Raw genomic sequence first — 20186 nt, 5'->3', positions numbered from 1 at the left:
ATATATCACTAAATACTGAAGAACCAAAACGCAATAGAAATCAAACTATAGCAAAGCAAGAAAGCAAAAATCAGACCATCTTATGAAAGTTCAGATTTCTTCATGAAAAATTAAGAGTCTCTACAGAAATCCTCAACCTTATATGGCATGGAAGGCATCAGAATATACTAAAATAAATGAATAACTACATTTGTAGCAAAAAGCCATGAGTTCTGGCTCTTGGTAGTACTTTAGTTATCACTCTAGACAATATATGACCTGTTAAATTTTATGTTTTTTTTTAAAATTTTATTTCAAAAATAAAATTTACTAAAATAAAATTATAAAAATATTTTAAAGGTTATTTCATTAGAAAAGATTTCATTACCACTGTTTCAATTAATCTTTAACTAAAAAACTTAATTCCTGTATCTTTTCCTACTCACAATATAGAACAAATCACTAATGGTTAATCTATAATATATAGGCTCTACTGGGATTTTTGAAAACATATCAAAAAGTACATGAAAATTTGTATATACTCAAATTTGCCAAGGATATAAAAACTCAAACTATTATACTACTGTTGCAATTTTAAAATTAGATGAAGACCTCCTACAGAAGAAAAAAAATATACTTGCTTGTAATTTGAAAATTACAGTGCTTTATTTACATTATTTTATTTTAAAAGCATAATTTCTATAAGAAGAGCTACTGATTCCTTATGAAAGAGCTACTGATTCTATGTGAAAACATAATATTTTACAACTGATGAAGGGACAAAATTTATAATTTAGTTCACATTTCTTTGAAACAGGATTTGAAAAACGACCTCACAAATCCCTTTAGCCTTTACTAATCTGAGGAAATTTCATATAGTGTATATAAAATAACATCAAGCAATTCCTATATTGACTAAAACTTAAATTTCAGTAAACATTCAAACATATTTTTAAGATCATTATGGTTTTGCCAATGACTTTAAGTAGATGATAATACTTTACCTCAAAAAAGTCAATTGAGATTCCAGGATTTCACTCTTTTCCTCATAAGTAAGTTTTAGTCTCTCCTTTAGAAAAGAAAAAAAAAATGTACATTTTGTCCATGTCCTGTGTTTTAATTATTAATATTAAATCAGTTATTTTTTTTTTTACCCAGGAGGAAAATCAATGTGCCCTCTCTGGAATCACTTTCCCTTTTCCATTCCAAACACTCTATTTTTATTGAGTGAAAGCCTGTGAAGAACTACTGAGTCATAAAATGGTGATTACTAATAAAAAAGTGTTTTTTTTCAAAACTGCATACACCAGTTCTTATTTTTACAAGTATGACTGGGCAAAACCAATTATAGCCTATAAAGTCCATGAGGGCAAGGATCAAATCTTCCTGGAATCTCCCATTGTGATTGCTGCATAGCTGACACACCAAAAAATATTAATATGTGTTAGATGAATGATAAAAGTTATAAATCACAGTATGATAGATCAAAGTGGTATATAATCTACAAGCCTTAGCTGATATCCAGTTTTTCTTTAATTCTAAGATAAAAACACTGCTACCTCCAAGAGCTTATATTCTGAGCAGAAATAGCAAGACAGATGAACAAATATAATTATATACAATTTACTCTAGTGAAAATACAGAAGGTAAAATGAAATAGAAAAGGCAGGAACTTGTAATTTAGCTGAAGAGAAGTAGAGAAGGCTTCATTTGAAAAGATGCTAAGACTTGGATAATTTCCAATAGAGCAAAAGGCACAGTGGCTGGAGAAAGTGTTTCCTATATATCTGGTCAATAAGTAGTTCAGTTATCACTAGAATGTAGAATGTTGGATGGGAGAGTAGATAGAGATGAGCTGATTAGGTAAGGTGGTCAGTGAGAAGAATAAAAATATGAAGACTTTTATTTAGTACATATAGCTAAATAAAAGCCTCTCCATAGCTGAGGCATTGGATGAATATTGAAATCTTTTTATCAGAATTGAATCTTATATTACACTGCTGCTGCTGCTAAGTCGCTTCAGTCGTGTCCGACTCTGTGAGACCCCATAGGTGGCAGCCCACCAGGCTCCCCCGTCCCTGGGATTCTCCAGGCAAGAACACTGGAGTGGGTTGCCATTTCCTTCTCCAGTGCATGAAAGTGAAAAGTGAAAGTGAAGTCGCTCAGTCATGTCCGACTCTTCGCGACTCCATGGACTGCAGTCTACCAGGCTCCTCCCTCCATGGGATTTTCCAGGCAAGCGTACTGGAGTGGGGCGCCATTGCCTTCTCCGATATTACACTGAAGGATATGTAAAAGGGATCATCACAAATGAAGACATTGCAAATAAATAAGAGAGAAGCTGAGGAAGAAGTAGCTAACAGAAACAGACTCACAAACTTAGAGAATGAACTAATGTTTGCCATTAGGGGTAAGAACGGGGGGAAAGAGATAGTTACAGAGCTTGGATCGACATGTACACACTGTTATATTTACAATGGATAACCTACAAGGACCTACTGTGTCGCACAGGGAACTCTGCTCAGCATCATGTGGCCACCTGATGGGAGCAGAGTTTAAGGGAGAATGGATACATGTGTATGGACAACTGAGTCCCTTTGCTGTACACCGTAAACTATCATAACATTGTTAATTGGCGATACTCCAATATAAAATAAAAAGTTTAAAGAAAGAGTCATCAAGCAGCAAAGATAGAAAATATTTAGTACAAAACTGCAAACAAGCATAATTTATAGAATTTTTTTCTCTTGGTTTAGTGTTAAACTTTATTTATTTTTATTAAGTATAGTTGATTTACAATATTAAGTGTTTCAGGTGTACAGTCAAGTGATTTCAGTTCAGTTCAGTTGCTCAGTCATGTCCAACTCTTTGCGTCCTCATCAACTGCAGCACGCCAGGCTTCCCTGTCCGTTACCAACTCCTTGAGCTTGCTCAAACTCATGCCCATCAAGTCAGTGATGCCATCTAACCATCTCATCCTCTCTCATCCCCTACTCCTCCTGTCTTCAATCTTTCCCAGCATCAGGGTCTTTTCCAACGAGTCAGTTTTTCGCATCAGGTGGCCAAAGAATTGGAGTTTCAGCTTCAGCATCAGTCCTTCCAATGAATATTCAGGACTGATTTCCTTTAGGATTGACTGGTTGGCTCTCCTTGCAGTCCAAGGAACTCTCAAGAGTCTTCTCCAACACCACAGTTCAAAAGCATCAATTCTTTGGCACTCAAATTTCTTTATAGTACAACTCTCACATCCATTCATGACTACTGGAAAAACCTTAGCTTGACAAGATGGACCTTTGTCGGCAAAGTAATGTCTCTGCTTTTTAATATGCTGTCTAGGTTTGTCAAAGCTTTTCTTCCAAGCAGCAAACGTCTTTGAGTTTCATGGCTGCAGTCAACATCTGCAGTGATTTTGGAGTCTAGGAAAATAAGGTCTGTCACTGTTTCCATTGTTTCCCCATCTATTTGTCATGAAGTGGTAGGACAAGATGCCATGATCTTAGTTTTTTGAATGTTGAGTTTTAAGCCAGCTTTTTTACTCTTCTCTTGCACTTTCATCAGAGGCTCTTTAGTCCCTCTTCACTTTCTGCCGTAAGAGTGGCGTTATCTGCATATCTGAGGTTATTGATATTTCTCCTGGCAGTCTTGATTCCAGCTTGTGCTTCACCCAGCCCAGCATTCCACATGATGTACTCTGCATATAAGTTAAATAAGCAGGGTGACAATATACAGCCTTGATGTACTCCTTTCCCGATTTGGAACCAGTCTGTTGTTCCATGTCCAATTCTAACTGTTGCTTCTTGACCTGCATACAGATGTCTCAGGAGGCAGGTAAGGTGGTCTGGTATTCCCATCTCTTGAAGAATTTTCCAGATTGTTGTGATCTACACAGTCAAAGGCTTTGGTGTAATCAATAAAGCAGAATAAAGATTTTTTTTTTTGGAATTCTCTTGCTTTTTCAATGATCCAGCATATGCTGGCAATTTGATCTCTGGTTCCTCTGCCTTTTCTAAATCCAGCTTGAACATCTGGAAGTTCATGGTTCACGCACTGTTGAAGCCGTGCTTGGAGAATTTTGAGCATTACTTTGCTAGCATGTGAGATGAGTGCAATTGTGTGGTAGTTTGAACATTTTTTGGCATTGCCCTTTTTTGGGATTGGAATGAAAACTGACCTTTTCCATTCCTGTAACCACTGCTGAGTTTTCCAAATATGTTCCATTATAGGTTGTTATTATTAGGTACTGAATATAATTCCCTGTGTTACACAGTAAATCCTTGTTGCCTATCTATTTTATGCATAGTAGTTTGTATCTGTTAATCCCATACTCTGAATCTGTCCCTCCTTCACTCCCTCTCCCCTTTGTCAACCATAATTTGTTATCTATGCCTGTGAGTCTGTTTCTGTTTTGTATATAGATTTATTTGCATTATTTTTTCAGATTTCACATAAAAGTGATGTCATATAAATTTGTATTTCTAAAAAAAAAAGAATTTGTATTTCTCTTTCTTCACTAAGTATAATATTTTCTAGGCGCATCCATGTTGCTACAAATGACAATACTTCATTCTTTTTATGGCAGAGTAATATTCTATCAGATATATATATAAACAATATCTTTTAAGCCAATTGTCTGCTGATGGACACAAGTTGCTTCCATGTCTTGGCTATTGTAAATAATGATGCTATGGACATTGGGGGGGCATGAGTCTTCTCAAATAGGAGGTGTCATTTTTGGGGAGGATAAATACTCAGGAGTGGGTATCATATGGTAGCTCTATTTTGAGTTTTTCAGGGAACCTCGATACTATTTCCCAAAGTGGCTGCACCAATTTACATTCCCACTAACAGGGCACAAGGGTTCCCATTTCTCCACATCTCTCCAGCATTTATTATTTGTATACTTTTTGATGATAGCCATTCTGACTAGTGTGAAGTGATACCTCACTGAGGCTTTGATTTGCATTTCTCTAATAATCTCTTTTTATGTGCCTGTTGGTCATCTATATATCTTCTTTGGAAAAATGTCTGTCTGGGTCCTCTCTCCATTTTTGATTGGGTTGTCTGTTTTTTTTTTTTTTTTGTATTGAGTTATGGGATATTTCTATCTTTGGATATTAACCCCTTGTTGGTCACATAGTTTGCAGATATTTTCTACTATGCTATAGGTTTTGTGGTTGGTTTCTTTTGCATAGTAAAAGTTTTTAGGTCCCACTTATTTATTTTTGCTTTTATTTCTTTTGCCTTGGGACACCGATCTAAGAAAATATTGCTAAGATTTATGTCAGAGAATGATTTGCTTATGTTCCCCTCTAGGAGTTCTATCTACTCATGTAAAACTGACAGAATTTTATGACTGAATAGATGTGGGGGAGAAAAAGAAATTAAAAATAACCCTGGGTTGTTGACTTGAACAAAACCAGGTGAATGCTGGTGCTAAAGATTTTTCCAGAGTGAGAAAACGAAATAAAATGGAACCATTAAAATGTCCAACTAATTCAAAAGAAGGCAGGAAAGGAAAAAAAAAGAAAAGGTGAAGAAATAGCAGAAGGGGAAAAAAAGACATAACAAGATAGTAGATTTAAAGCCAAGTATACACATAATCACTTTTTTTTTACAAACATGCCTCAAATGTTTTAATAGATTTCAGCTTTTCCTTAAACTGTCTTTCCATAGTCAAAACAAAACAACAAAAAAAGACCTAATGTTAAAATCACTTAATAAACTTACAAACTTGAAAAATTAGACACTTCAGATAGGCAATAAACTTCATATTATGAAAGCAATATATTCCAAGTTTCAAAGATTTGACAAATTCTGCAGAATGTCTTTCATCAGTAGATGGAAACTTTCAAACGCCACAGTCTTCCGTCAGGTAGGACTGGGTGTCATTCACTGGTCTGAGGTCGAATCCGTTTCAAGGCATGTCGCGGTGGCACAGTAATGGTGGGGTGATAAAACGTACAGTCAGGTCGCGTACACTGCGTGTTAAACCTACAGTGTTTCGGATGATAGAGGGACACTCCATTTTCTTACAAGCTGGGAAGTGGCGGCACAGCTGATACTGGCAGGCGGTGCTGGTGCTGTGACTGGTTTTGGAGGCAGTCCTGGGGTTCTTCGGCTCATGTGAGTGAAGGGACAGTCTGGTTTAGTACATTTTGCATCATATTTACAATTTGGATGAACAAACAGACACTTCTCAGCAAATTTACAATTGGGAAAGGATTTGCAAGGCGACACGGGGTGACGGTAAGCGCACTCGTCCCCGTTCTTGCAGGCGGGCCAGTACCTGCAGCGCTCCAGCAGCTTCTCTGGCTTCTGCGCCACGCTCAGCTCACTCATCTCAGCTTGACTGATCTGCAGAGTTTCTGCCATTACGGGGTCAATTTGCAATCGGGATAACAACTGCCTCTGTTGAGTTCCTTGACTTTTGTCTGTATCATCTCCTTTTGCTTCCTCTCCTTTAATGGGAGAACTTATCCTGGGGACTCTGCCTTGTCCCTGGACCCTTTCTGCTAGCAATTCTTCCTGAGAAGTTCGAGTTCTGGGAGCAACTGGGAGTGTCTGTTTCTGTGAGACTGTAGAATAGTTAGTTGTTTTTGTTACAGATTCTTGAGCTTCAGAAATAGCCTTCAAAATCAGATTCTTGTTAGCTTGTTTAGAAGGTGGAAGTGAAGGTCTCCGTTCAGGCTTCGCCGGCGCTGACACACTGCTGGAGAGGCTTCCTGTAGGGACCCACAGTCATCGTCTGCCTCCTCCTCTTCTCCATCGTGACTGAGCTCTTTTACTTTAACAACCGAACTTACCACAGGCAACTTTCTCTTCCGAAAGTTTTCTTCCTCAATACTCATCTTTTCTGAGTTGCTTCTGAAGAAGGGACTGTAAGTCTCTTCTAAGCTGTGAAGCACTTCTGGTTCACACAGACGTCCTGTCTCATACACTCGGCTGCTCTGAACATCAAATTGTTTGGCAGCATGAATACTGTTTTGCTGCTGTTGAAACTGCAACCTGTTTAAATGAGCACCACTGTCTGCGTTTCGACTTGCAGGTGGTCGATAAATTTCAATAGAAGGGCGAGAAGAACCGTACGTAAGTGTCACTGTAGTTTTTTTCTTAGATAAGGGATTTTCCTGCACAAAATTGAGGTCTTCATCAGTGAGATCGTCTGGTTCTGGCTTAATATCAATCACATCTTCAGAGGGTGCTAGCTCCCTCAAAGGTTTCACTGTGGACATTAGTCGGGTTGCAGCTCCATCATCGCAAGTCTATCTGCTATTAGTGGCTTTCTGCTCCTGTGAACTTGTAGAAACTCTAGATTCTCTTTTTTCAGGTCTAGTGCTAGAAACTGCAAGACGTGGCACAGCAGCTTTGTGCCTTCTCTCATCTCCTGGACTGAAACTGCTCTTGTCTGAAGGTACGTTACCATCAAAGAGGTTGGTATCAGAAGACTTCAGACTAGAGGGGTCGGTTGTTACAGAACGAAGTTTATCTAATACACCGTGAAGCCATACGGTGAATGGAATTGCGTTGTTCCCTAGAAACAGGGACAGGTCCTCTGTCATTTGGTCCTCACTTTTCTTGTTGGCCACCATCACCATAATGTAATCAGGAAGTTCTTCATTGACATAAGCTCCTAATTCTTGCAATTTCCCTTAATGGCACTGGCTGATCTCCGTGGTGATCTCCGTGGTGATCTCCATGGCTCCACGGGGGGAAGCGGCGGGCATTGCGCGGCATCCCACGGACCAGGGGCCCGACGCCAGCTTCCCCACCCGCAGCCAGACCTCCACCCCCATAATCACTTTTAAAGGACAGATATTGTCAGATTGGATAAAAAAAGCAAAACTCAACTATATGCTGTCCATAGAAACCCATATTAAATATGAAGATATAAGTATGTTAAAAGTAAAACAATAGGAAAAAAATACAATGATAACACTAATCGAAAGCAAGTAGGAGTCAGTCAAAATACAGAAACCATGGGCTTTTCTCTATACTAGCATGAAGAATAAGAAAATGAAAATTTTAAATATGTATATTGCTTATGATAGATAATACTCTTAAAAATCTAGAGGTTAATTCTAAAGAAATATGCGTAAGGCCTTTATTCAGAAAACTATAAAAAACTGAAAAAAATTAAAGATGACCTAAATGGTGTGCCAGACATCCTGGAATGTGAAGTCAGGTGGGCCTTAGAAAGCATCACTATGAACAAAGCTAGTGGAGGTGATAGAATTCCAGTTGAGCTTCAAATCCTGAAAGATGATGCTGTGAAAGTGCTACACTCAATATGCCAGCAAATTTGGAAAACTCAGCAGTGGCCACAGGAATGGAAAAGGTCAGTTTTCATTCCAATCCCAAAGGAAGGCAATGCCAAAGAATGCTCAAACTACTGCACAACTGCACTCATCTCACATGCTAGTAAAGTAATGCTCAAAATTCTCCAAGCCAGGCTTCAGCAATATGTGAACCGTGAACTTCCAGATGTTCAAGCTGGTTTTAGAAAAGGCAGAGGAACCAGAGATCAAATTGCCAGCATCTACTGGATCATCAAAAAAGCAAGAGAGTTCCAGAAAAACATCTATTTCTGCTTTATTGACTATGCCAAGGGCTTTGACTGTGTGGATCACAATAAACTGTGGAAAGTTCTGAAAGAGATGGGAATACCAGACCACCTGACCTGCCTCTTGAGAAACCTGTATGCAGGTCAGGAAGCAACAGTTAGAACTGGACATGGAACAACAGACTGGTTCCAAATAGGAAAAGGAGTACGTCAAGGCTGTATATTGTCACCCTGCTTATTTAACTTATATGCAGAGTATATCATGAGAAAGGCTGGGCTGGAAGAAGCACAAGCTGGAATCAAGATTGCTGGGAGAAATATCAATAACCTCAGATATGCAGATGACACCACCCTTATGGCAGAAGTGAAGAGGAACTAAAAAGCCTCTTGATGAAAGTGAAAGAGGAGAGTGAAAAAGTTGGCTTAAAGCTCAACATTCAGAAAACTAAGATCATGGCATCTGGTCCCATCACCTCATGGGAAATAGATGGGGAAACAGTGAAACAGTGTCAGACTTTATTTTTTGGGGCTCCAAAATCACTGCAAGTGATTGCAGCCATGAAATTAAAAGATGCTTACTCTTGGAGGAAAGTTATGACCAACCTAGATAGTATGTTAAAAGCAGAGGCAATTACTTCCAACAAAGGTCATCTAGTCAAGGCTATATGGTTTTTCCCAGTGGTCATGTATGGATGTGAAAGTTGGATCTGTGAAGAAAGCTGAGCACTGAAGAATTGATGCTTTTGAACTGTGTTTTGGAGAAGACTCTTGAGAGTTCCTTGGACTGACAAGGAGATCCAACCAGTCCATCCTAAAGGAGATCAGTCCTGGGTGTTCATTGGAAGGACTGATGCTGAAGCTGAAACTCCAATACTTTGGCCACCTTATGTGAAGAGTTGACTCATTGGAAAAGACCCTGATGCTAGGAGGGATTGGGGGCAGGAGGAGAAGGAGACGACAGAGAATGAGATGGCTCGATGGACATGAGTTTGAGTAAACTCCAGGAGTTTGTGATAGACAGGGAGGCCTGGCATGCTGCGATTCATGGGGTCACAAAGAGTCGGACATGACTGAGCAACTGAACTGAACTGAACTAGACTGATATGTAATTTTACTATTAGACATATATTATCATAAGATATCAAGTCTTCCTCCCACGAATGACCTATACCTTTAATGTAATCTCAATCAAAACTACTTAATGGCTTTTTGAAAGCTAACTAATTATAAATGTATTTGGAAATGCAAAAGGCAAGAAATAGGACATTTTTTAGTTCTAAGAAAAATGTTGGAAGACTTGGTCTACCAGATACAAGGTTATAAGAATCAAGACATGATGGTAATAGCACAAAGAAGTAGTAACACAGACACCAAGGATATAAAACACAAAGCCCAGAAACAGACTCACACATATATGCAAACCTGATTTATAACAAAGGTATCAGGCAAATGACTGTCTTCTCAATAGATGATGTTGGGATATATAAATAACCCAATCGAAAAAGTAACCCCCTACACTTCCCATCAGATACAAAAATAAATTCCATGTACACTGTAGTTCTAAATGTAAAAAGCAAGATTATAAGTTTTCTGAAAGATAATATAGGAGAATATCTTCAGAATATCTGATGGCCTTGGGGATAGGGAAATACGTTTTTATATAGGTCAGAAAAGATACTAAAAAATAAAGGGAAAACACTGGTAAATTGGACCACATTAAAATTAAGAAATTCTAATCAAGAAAGAAAGAGAAAAAAGAAACCTATCAAGAGAGTTCCAAGAAAAACCACAAAAAAATAGGAAAATATGTTTCAACAGAGGTAACCAATAATGGGCTTATACTCATATTAAGAACTTTAAAAAAACATTGTCAGATAATTCAAAAAAATAAGTAGGATATTTGAACAGGCATGTCACTAAAAAGGACATCAAATGGCAGATACATGAGAAGATACTCAATCACATGAGAAATCAGAGAAATGAAAATAAAAATCACAATGAGAACACTCTAGGACCACCAGAAAAACAGAATATCAAGTATTGGCAAGGATATGGAGCAATGGTATCACTCATGCTGCTGACAGAAGTGTCAACTAATAAAAAAATCACCTTGGAAAAGTTTGCCCTTTTTTACTCAAATTGAGCATATACATACACTGTGACCAACAATGACACTCCAAGGTACATACCCAACATAAATGTGTACAATGCACACCAACAGACGCATAAAAGAATGCTCACAGCAGCAATAATCACAATATCCCCAAACTGGAAAAATACAAATATCTGTCAGCAATACATAAATACATAATTCTGTTATATTCATACAGTAGATCTATCAATGAAAATGAATAAACTTCTAACACATGCAACTAAAAAAATCTATGAATCTATCAAATATAATACTGAAAAATAGCTACACAAGAAAGAATAAGTACTATGTGATTCAATTTATGTAATATTTTAAAATCCAGGCAAAAATCAATTTGAATGTTTGGGGATCATGCTTAGGGATCAATTTTCATAAAAGTCAAGCTAGTGTTTAGCTTTAAGAGAATGAGAGGTGATGATTGGGAGTGGGCATGAAGAGGGCTTGTGGGACATGGTAATGTTAGACATCTTACAGGGACAATTACATGGTTGTTCATTTGGAGATAAATCCTAAAGCTGTACATTTTTGTTTTGCATACTTTTCTGAATTTATGTTAAATTGTGTCATTAGAAATATCAAAGGATGGCATGACCAGCTAATGTACATATTATAGAATGCTGCTCTGAGATGAGGAAGGAAGATGAAGACTGATATGTGGAGGTTATTAATGACCTTGAAAAGAAATGGTTTAGGGGAATATGGGGGGAGAAGCTCAAATAAACTATGTTGAAGAGAGAATGGGCCATGAGGAACAGAGGCGTGAGTATAGACAACTGCTTCAAAAGCCTTTGGTATGAAGGGGAGTAGCTGGGTGATAGTTCAAAGGGAATGTAAGATGAAGAGAATATATTGTGTTTACTTGCTTTAAGACAGGAGCTAGTATAGCACATATTTTGCTAAAAACCCAGTTAAGAGGGATATAAGGTACAAGAGCAAGAGGAGATACGTGCAAGAGTGAAATCTTTGAAAGAAGTGAGGAAGACTTGGAACATAAAGCACACAGAAGCAGAGACTGACCTTTGACACAAACAGGATAAACAAGTGAATCTATAATAGTTATAAATAGAACACTAAGAGAAGACGTAAGAGGGAAACTAATTCTAATGTGGGAAAAGGAGGAATGGAAGCATGTAATTAGGGAAGGTAGGATGGGAGGGGACATTTGAACTAAGTTTGGTAGGTAAACATTTCAATAGGTAGAGGATAAGAAGGAAGCATTTTAGGCAGGCATTATTACATAAGCCAAAGTCAATTCTTCAAAGAGAAATGGAACTGGGAAATAAGCTTATGAAGTAGCAAGAAGTGAGTGGTGTGTGTGCTTATAGCTAATACTTGTGAGAATGACAGAAGAATGAGAAGCGAGGCTGGAAATGTAGTTTGAAGAAAATAGCAGATGGCTTGGGAGATTGGTCCTAATCCTATGGGTATTAAGTAGCTATCATAGCTTATTCAGTTGGAAAAAAACCATATAATTTACTTAGTCTTTCTGATTTTTTTTTAAAAGAAAGGAACTCTTTCCTAAATACTAGAAAAAAGCTTGGATTAGAGAATGAGAAGGAGCAAGGAAATTTGGGCCGGAAAGAGCTTTTAGAAAAATTTAACAACAAAACCTGTGGATAATAATGAGAGTGGAACTATGATTCATTATATTTTCCCCTGGAACATTCCATTTTTGGTTCCATCATTCCATTATTTTCACCCAGATCAAAGGATTTAAAAGTATCATTTGATCTTAAAATATAATTATTTTAGACTCCTCGAGAGATTGGGACATTCAGAAGCATCTATGTATATGGGGAGTTTAGAAAGCCACAAACATGCCCAGGGAAAATGCATTCTCAGAAAAGTCCTAAGAAGACCTGAAGCTTTCACTTCAGGCTGATCTCTAGGCTCAGAGCAGGCCTAACTGTAAGCTAACATCCAGCACAGTCAAAGTGCAAAGACTTGGAGAGCTGGTTGTTCTATTTTTGGGGGGCTTCTTGGCTTTCTTGTTGTTGTTTGTTTCAGCTGCTGGCAGTCAAGGAAATCTCTCAAACATCAGCTGAATATGAGCTAATGGAACAGAGATCTCAGTGATCACACACAACAAGGAATAGTTTTTACAGAAATAGTTTGGAAAATTCTTTAAAGGACTATGACAGCCTTCAACAATAAAAAAGACATCAAACCTTAAAAAAATAGGGTATCTGATTTCCAGAGTTATCACATATAACAGTTTAATGCCCAGTTTTCAACAACAAAAAATCAGTAGGCATACAAAGAAAGAGGAAAACATGGCTCACTCAATTCAACAGAATAAACTGACAGGAACCATGCCTATGAAACTGCAGACATCAGACTTACTAGACGAAAACTTTAAAATGACTGCCTAAGAACACTCAGAATGCTAAGAGAAAGTACAAACTAAGAACTAAAGGAAGTCAGGAAAACAGATTATAGAAAAGAACCAAACAAATTCTGGAGCTGAAAACAACAAAAACTGAAATAAAAAATTCACTAAAGAGATTTTAGAGATTTGGGCAGCAGAAGAAAGAATCTGAAAATTTGAAGATGGAACAATTGAAATAATTGAGTCTGAGAAGCAGGAAAAAAAAATGAAGAATTACCAAATTATCCAACAATTACTTTCTGATTATATTTGAAAGTAGGACCTCAAACAGATACTTGTGCATCAATGTTCATAGCAGCCTTACCCACAACAGCCAATAGGTTGAAACTCCCCCAAAATCCATTAAGAGATAAAAGGAAAAACAAAGTGTGGCATATATGTACAGTGGAATATTATTCACCCTTATAAAGATATAAAATTATGATACACATTACAATATGGATGAAACTTGAAAACTGTATGCTCAATGAAATAAGCCAGTCAAAATGAGAAACACTTATGTGAAGTATCTAGAATAGACAAACTTATATAAAGACATAAAGCAGAAAATGTTCCCAAAGGTTGTGGGAAGAGGGGAATGGAAGTTATTATTTAATTGGTAGAGTTTTTGTTTGGGATGATGAAAATGTTCTGGAAATGAAGTGAGTACTGTTTATGGTTGAACAACACTGTGAATGTACTTAGTGTAATTAATTGTACACTTAAAATTTTAAATGGTTAAAATAGCAAATTTTGTGTTATATATATTCACCGCAATAAAAAAGTACCAAAAATGTAGATGCATATGAAAAAAGTACCCAATACTCACCAGTTCTAGTTTCCATTTTTCAGCCTCACCAGCAGAAGCAACTTTGATAGTATCGGCATTGCCACATGAAAATGATCTCTTTGGAGCTTCATCCACCCTATAGTCTTCACCTGTTGTAATCCAAGAATTCTGAATGTTTCCCTAAAATAAAATGTGAAAGTACTTGCAATTGACTTTTAACTTCTAAATCAATATACATACTTTACAAATGGAATACTGATTATCTGTGATGAAAGGAATAAGGAAAACAGCAGATGCTTCTAGATACAAATCAACAATTATTTTGCATTTTCAAGCCGTTAGGGGCATATTCCAAATCCGTGTTGCAAAGTTGAATTCCTACAGGTACAGGCAATAATGTAAATGAGCGAAGAGGGCACTATATCAGTGTATTGAACAAATGAAATTGTCTCTTACCTCTTTCGAGACATATACTCTTGAAACACATAAATCTCTCTTGGTTTGTTTTCTATTTTCCACATTTCATATAAAGCTTTGACTAATAATAATAATTACTACATAAGATGTTTACTATGTACCAGACACTGTTTTATGTCCTCCACATATATTAACTTAGTTAATCATTACAATAATTCTATGGGACAAGTTTCATTGTTATCTCCATTTTATAGATGAGGAAACTGAGTTACAGAGAGTAACTGCTAAAAGTCACAGAGGTAGAAAGTGACTAATAAGTGGCAGAGCTAGGATCTGAACCCTAGCAATCTAGCTCTAGAGTCCTAAACCACTATGCTCTTCTGCCTTTTCAGAAAACTATTTATCTTCAATGAGAAAAAACAGTGCATGGTGATAAACAGAACTGACATGCAGCTTGCCTGTCAAGGATCCAAAAAGTAGTCACAGGGACCATGACAAAGCAACCCCAGAAAGAAGTTACTATTCAGTTCCAGTCAATTGCTGCCGTGTGTGAATGCCATCTCATATTACCCCCAAAAAATCTTTAGATTTTCAAAAAGATGAGGCAGATATCTGGCTCTTCAATTGAAACACTGTTAAATACTGAGTCAGTTTTTCAAATAGACAAAACATATCTAGAGACTGAATTTGGTGTACCCACTGTCAATTGGCAAACTTTGGCATTCTCTCAGCATTCAGTATAATAAGCAGCTCAAAATCTGGGTGATTTATGTGTGAATCCAGAACTAAAATATTTATTTAATTTATCCAACAAGTAATTAATGAACTCCTATTAAGGGCTAAGGGACACAGTAGTATTCATAAGCAAGGATATGTCCCCAAACGCAGAACTATACTGTGGTGTCATATCATGTTAGAATGTGGTAAACTGTATTCATTCAAAGTAGTATTCTGAGATTCTATTCCATATTCTTTGGGAAGTTCAAAGAACTTGTATAATACTATGTTCAGGCATTCTGCTAAAAGCTTGGTGGCCAGTGGTGGGTGGTAAAAATGAGCAAGACCAATCTTAACCTTGAGGAGTTTATAGGCTAACGAAGAAGAGAAAAACCTAAGCAGATAATTTCAACTTAATAAAGCCATAAGTGTGCATGTCAGGACAAGGCCAGACAGAAGAGGTATACTAAGAGCAACTGGAGATTCAAGGAAAGTTTCTGGAGAAGTTTTGACACTGGTGTGATATCTTGAAGGATGAAAAAAATAAGTTAGATGCCAAGAAGTGAGAACACCATGAGAAAACTCACAGAAATGAGAAATAGCATGGTGCTTCCCAGAGGCTTTTAGGAAATTCAGTATTATTAAAGGTTGACATACAAGGCAATAATGTCAGAAGATGAAAGTAGAACTGTTTATGATAGCCAAAGCATGGAAACAACCTAAACGTCCATTTACAGATGAATAAATAAAGATGTGGTACACATACACAATGGAATACTACTCAGTCATGAAAAATGAAATAATGCCATTTGCAGCAACATGGATGCAACTAGAGATTATCATACTAAGTGAAGTAGGTCAGAAAGAGAAAGACAAATACCATTTAATATCACTTATCATGTGCCATATTTGTACCTAAAATTTGGCACAAATTAATCTACATACAAAACAGAAACAAGCTCATAGACATAGAGAACAGATTTGCAGTTGGCAAGGGATAGGGGAAAAGAGAGAAGGATAGACTGGGAGCTTGCTGTTGGTAGAAGCAAGCTATTACATTTAGAATTGATAAACAAGAAGGTCTTAATGTATAACACAGAGAACTATTTGATATATTCAATATCTTGTGATAAACCATAAGGGAAAAGAGTATAAAAAAGAATGCAAATATGTGTATAACAGCTATTTTGTGGTACAGCAGAGATTGGCACAGCATTGTAAATCAATTATGAAAGTGCGTGTGTTAGTTGCACAGTCGTGTCCAATTCTATACGACCCCATGGACTGTAGCCTGCCAGCCTCCTCTGTCTATAGAATTCTCCAGGCAAGAATACTGGAGTGGGTAGCCATTCCCTTCTTCAGGGGATCTTCCTGACCTAGGAATGGAACCCAGATCTCCCACATTGCAGGCAGATTCTTTACTGTCTGAGCCACCAGGAAAAACGAAAAAAAAAAAAAAGAAGAAGCCAGAGAATTAAATAAGGATCTGGAAAGTAAAGTATGCCATGCTAATAAGCTTGAACTTGATTCTTTAAGTAGGGAAAAATCTTCCAAGATTTAATTGTATTAAAAATAGTCTTGCAGAGCAATGAAGGAAAGTGGTACAAATTTCCTATGGAGAAATTGGAGGATGTATGTAGACTATAGATCACTGATTTATGATATCAAATAATATTGTTTGGAAATAAGTGCTAGTCTAATTGACATGTTCTTTCACAAATAGCTTTCAAAAAACTTGAATGATATTTGATCAAGATATAAAAAGTCAAACTACATTTACATCCCTGAAGATCACTGAAGACCTCTGATTTCTTAATTGAGGGGAGGGGTTGAAATGGAAGGGATGAAGAGACATGGAAAGAAATAGCTCAGAAATTTTCTACTTAAAAAGAAATTCTAATAAAAAGAGTATTTCAATATAATTTTTGAATTTGCAAGAAAAGCCCCTCAAGAAGGAATATGATAAAAAATGAAGATGCAAATGAAATATTCTTTGAATGGTTTTAGTTATTTAAAAATAATCTGCTTGCCTTTCAACTGTTAAGTCAAAAACTAAGCTAAAAGCTAAAAGTCATGTAGGCTACCATCAAAGTCCCAGTCCATGGCAAAGATGGTTTGGTTAAATACTGATAAGCTATTCCTAATCTAGTCAGAAAGGCAGTATTATTCAAGGCCAGGGAGATGGATCAGGGGAGTCAGACAGTGCTGTGTTTGAGTTCTAGCTTTGTAGGTTACTTAACTGATGTATACCTTAATTTAATCATCTGAAAGCAGATGTAACAACACCTGCCTTATGCGGCTATCATAAGACTGAAATGATACAATGTAAACAAAGTATTTGATACAGTACCTGGTACAGCATAACCATGCAGTCATCAATAAATATTAATTATTACTCTATACATATTTCAATTGTTTTTCCAAAGAAGGCATTAAGAAACATTGAAAATATATATTCAAATCTGCCAATAGCTTAGGCAAGATTTACCATCAACACGGTAATAGGCTCATTAAAAAGAGTTTAGGAAAAAAGGAAGATAATATCTCTCGATCTGTTTATATTTAAGATATTCTAAGTAGCTTTATTTATATCAGAACTCTCAATACAACACTATTCATAGGTTGCCAAAATGCCTCAATTCACCTCCACAAGTAGAAAGTGGGAAAAATAATTTTGTAACAACAAAATAAAACAGAAGACTAACATTAAAATAGGTATCAAGTTCACCTGACACATATGCAACAATCATTTCAATATCTGCATTATGTTTTTTCATGTGAATGTTTTTTTTAAAAAAAAGCTTTCTACAACTCTATCCTTTCTATAATCTGTGTATCTGTAGTTTTCTTAAGCAAGTTTCCTTTGTTCATAAGGCAAAGCATGTGTGCTTTTACCATCATTTCCTTCCCCTTTTGCATTACTCACTTCTCTAGCCCTCTGATTCACTTGTCTGCCTTATTTCCTTTCTCATTTCACTTCCCCATCTTCCACTTCTTTGCACTGTATAAATATCAAAGACTATGAATAACTGAGTCACTGTTCACTGCATATTTGGAGGAAAATCAAAAGAATATATTATTTTAAAAATGAGCTTACTTGTAAGTACTTTTTAATGAATCATTTTCAAATTGACCCAAAATAATAGCACCTAAGGCAAAATTTTTAAACACTAATATTAATAATACAATACTATAAATATTCAGAAAAAGTTATATGATGAAGAAAATAGCTGATCACAAAGTGATGTGTAATTGCAGAAAAATAAACTAAAGTGCTAATCAGCTCACATTATTATTCAGAGTTAACACATCCAGATAAAATAGCAAATTCTAACACATAGAACTCCAGGATTACAAATGAAACAACAGGTCAGGTTAAGAAAAAAACTTCAAAAATTAGAGGACACCTAAGTAAAACATTAAAAGAGTTGTTTTTTTTCCTAAACAGAACTAATAATGACTAAAGCAAAAGCACCAAAATACACTGCAAAGTAAAGCCGAAACAGGCAAGTACCAAAACTTTCCCATGGAAAATTGAGTTTTGTCTCAAAAAGCAGAACAACTGTTATCAACTACATCCCACAGCAAAAGAGTAAAAAATATTTTGAAGGCAAAAGTATCTCTGACAACTCATAAAGAGAAATTAAATTTAAACATTATTTAAATATCGTTATAAAAATTTTATGTCACAGAATTATAGAGATCACATAATTCTCTGTTCCTCAAAATGTATTCCACCGATAGATTCACTTTGGTAACGTGCTCAAACACTAACCCAGACCAACTCTCAGGGGATAAAGCCGAGGATCTGCACTGTCAGCAGGCATCCCAAACCCCATTCACAATAAAGAGTAAGGACTGCTAATATTGGCGAATTTCTCAAATTGCCAATAAATGAACAGAGGACTTACAAGGTGAAGCCACGCCTGAAAAATCCTATAAAATTACTTGCCAGACATACAGCTTGTTAGGGTCAATGGGAAGAGTAACATTTTGAATCTTGGACACACGTCAGTGTTCTTTCTGCTACACCATGCTAATTCGACTTATTGGAACTCAAAGTTCAAAGATGATTTAGAGAAATACAACAGAAATCTAAGCTACAGTTCTGAACAGTTGCTGGGTTTAACGGAGTCCAGCCCTGTTAACACACTTCCTATATGACATACTTGCTGCTTTCAGACTTGCTCTTTCGTATGGAAAACACACAAATGGTAATGCTCAGAGAGGAAACTGGCGTGGCTGCTGGGCACCACTGCATCATTTAATTTGAGGATTCATACCACCATAGTGATTTTTAATTTCTGCAGCCCCAAGTGAATACCAGCACAGTACGTCTGCCAAACTTTAAGAAAAAAACTGAAGCAGTTAAGAAGGCTGAGGGAGAGGGTAGGAGGCAACATTCAGACTATATATATTTTAGTTTAATGGTTTAAATAAATGCTCACAGATTCATCCAGAAGTGTTTGTTCCCTCATTTCTTCTTGTCCTCGAGATTTCAGCTCTTGTTGGAGCCTTTCATTTTCAAGCACAACTACTTGTACCCTATTTTTCATTCCAGAGAGTTCCTCCTATAAAAAGCAGAAACAAATACCAAATACATTAAGCGTTTTTTCTTGCCTCTTTTTTTTCTTTTTAAGAAATGCCACTTGCAGACTGCATACATTAAGCAATCCTAAGTAGTGCTTTTCTTTTTTTTTTCTCATTTATTTTTATTAGTTGGAGGCTAATTACTTTACAATATTGTGTAGTGCTTTTCTTTGTTGATTACTAGATGATCCAACATGATATGAAGCATGGAAGACTGATGCTCTCTATCCATTTTCTGAAATATTATAATTATATCTCGACAAACAAGAAACTCAAGCATTAGCTAACAAACAGAAGGCTGGGGGAAGACAGTAGACGGCCTGCTAATGGCCATACCACAGGACTGTGTGGTTTCTGACAATTTTATTTTACAGACTTATATAAATTCTTTAATTAAAGGGTTTCTCTAAAAGACTTCTAAACATGATGTAGATACACTCCTAAACAAATAAGGAAAGATATATTATTATTTATGCTCAAATGCCAATAACATTGAAAACTGACAGAGGGCTACATAGATAATAAAGGACACTGAGACAGAAAGGTGAGGAAAGTTCCAGTGATTATCTATGAACGGGTAGCCAGATGGAAGGAAACTATGAGTGAAAAAAGC

At 36.5% G+C, this 20186-nt stretch overlaps 1 protein-coding gene and 1 pseudogene across 12 annotated transcripts in view; both read right to left on the bottom strand.

Moving 5' to 3' along the window:
- The window catches only part of SDCCAG8 (SHH signaling and ciliogenesis regulator SDCCAG8), a 247112-nt gene that overhangs the window by 200277 nt on the left and 26649 nt on the right, over positions 1–20186 (bottom strand). For 9 of the 11 annotated variants that reach the window (XR_006272696.1, XM_043486065.1, XM_043486066.1 and 6 more), the window contains exons 5-7: positions 19432–19554; positions 13889–14029; positions 984–1048 (exon numbers count right to left, since the gene is read on the bottom strand). Coding sequence is in view for 10 of the 11 variants with exons in the window: in XM_043486065.1 (XP_043342000.1) it covers positions 984–1048; positions 13889–14029; positions 19432–19554 (329 nt within the window). In the remaining variant the exon portion in view is untranslated. The remainder of the gene's footprint in view (positions 1–983; positions 1049–13888; positions 14030–19431; positions 19555–20186) is intronic. The other 2 variants (XM_043486073.1, XM_043486075.1) reach the window with 1 other exon arrangement.
- On the bottom strand, positions 5745–7875 carry LOC122452447 (annotated as a pseudogene). Its single transcript, XR_006272697.1, has one exon. The product of XR_006272697.1 is annotated as a zinc finger CCCH domain-containing protein 14-like (transcript).

Source organism: Cervus canadensis, chromosome 13, assembly GCF_019320065.1.
Source record: "Cervus canadensis isolate Bull #8, Minnesota chromosome 13, ASM1932006v1, whole genome shotgun sequence".
Lineage (NCBI taxonomy): Eukaryota > Metazoa > Chordata > Mammalia > Artiodactyla > Cervidae > Cervus > Cervus canadensis.
The sequence above is the reverse complement of the archived record's forward strand: the minus strand, read 5'-3'. Positions and strand labels throughout refer to the sequence as shown.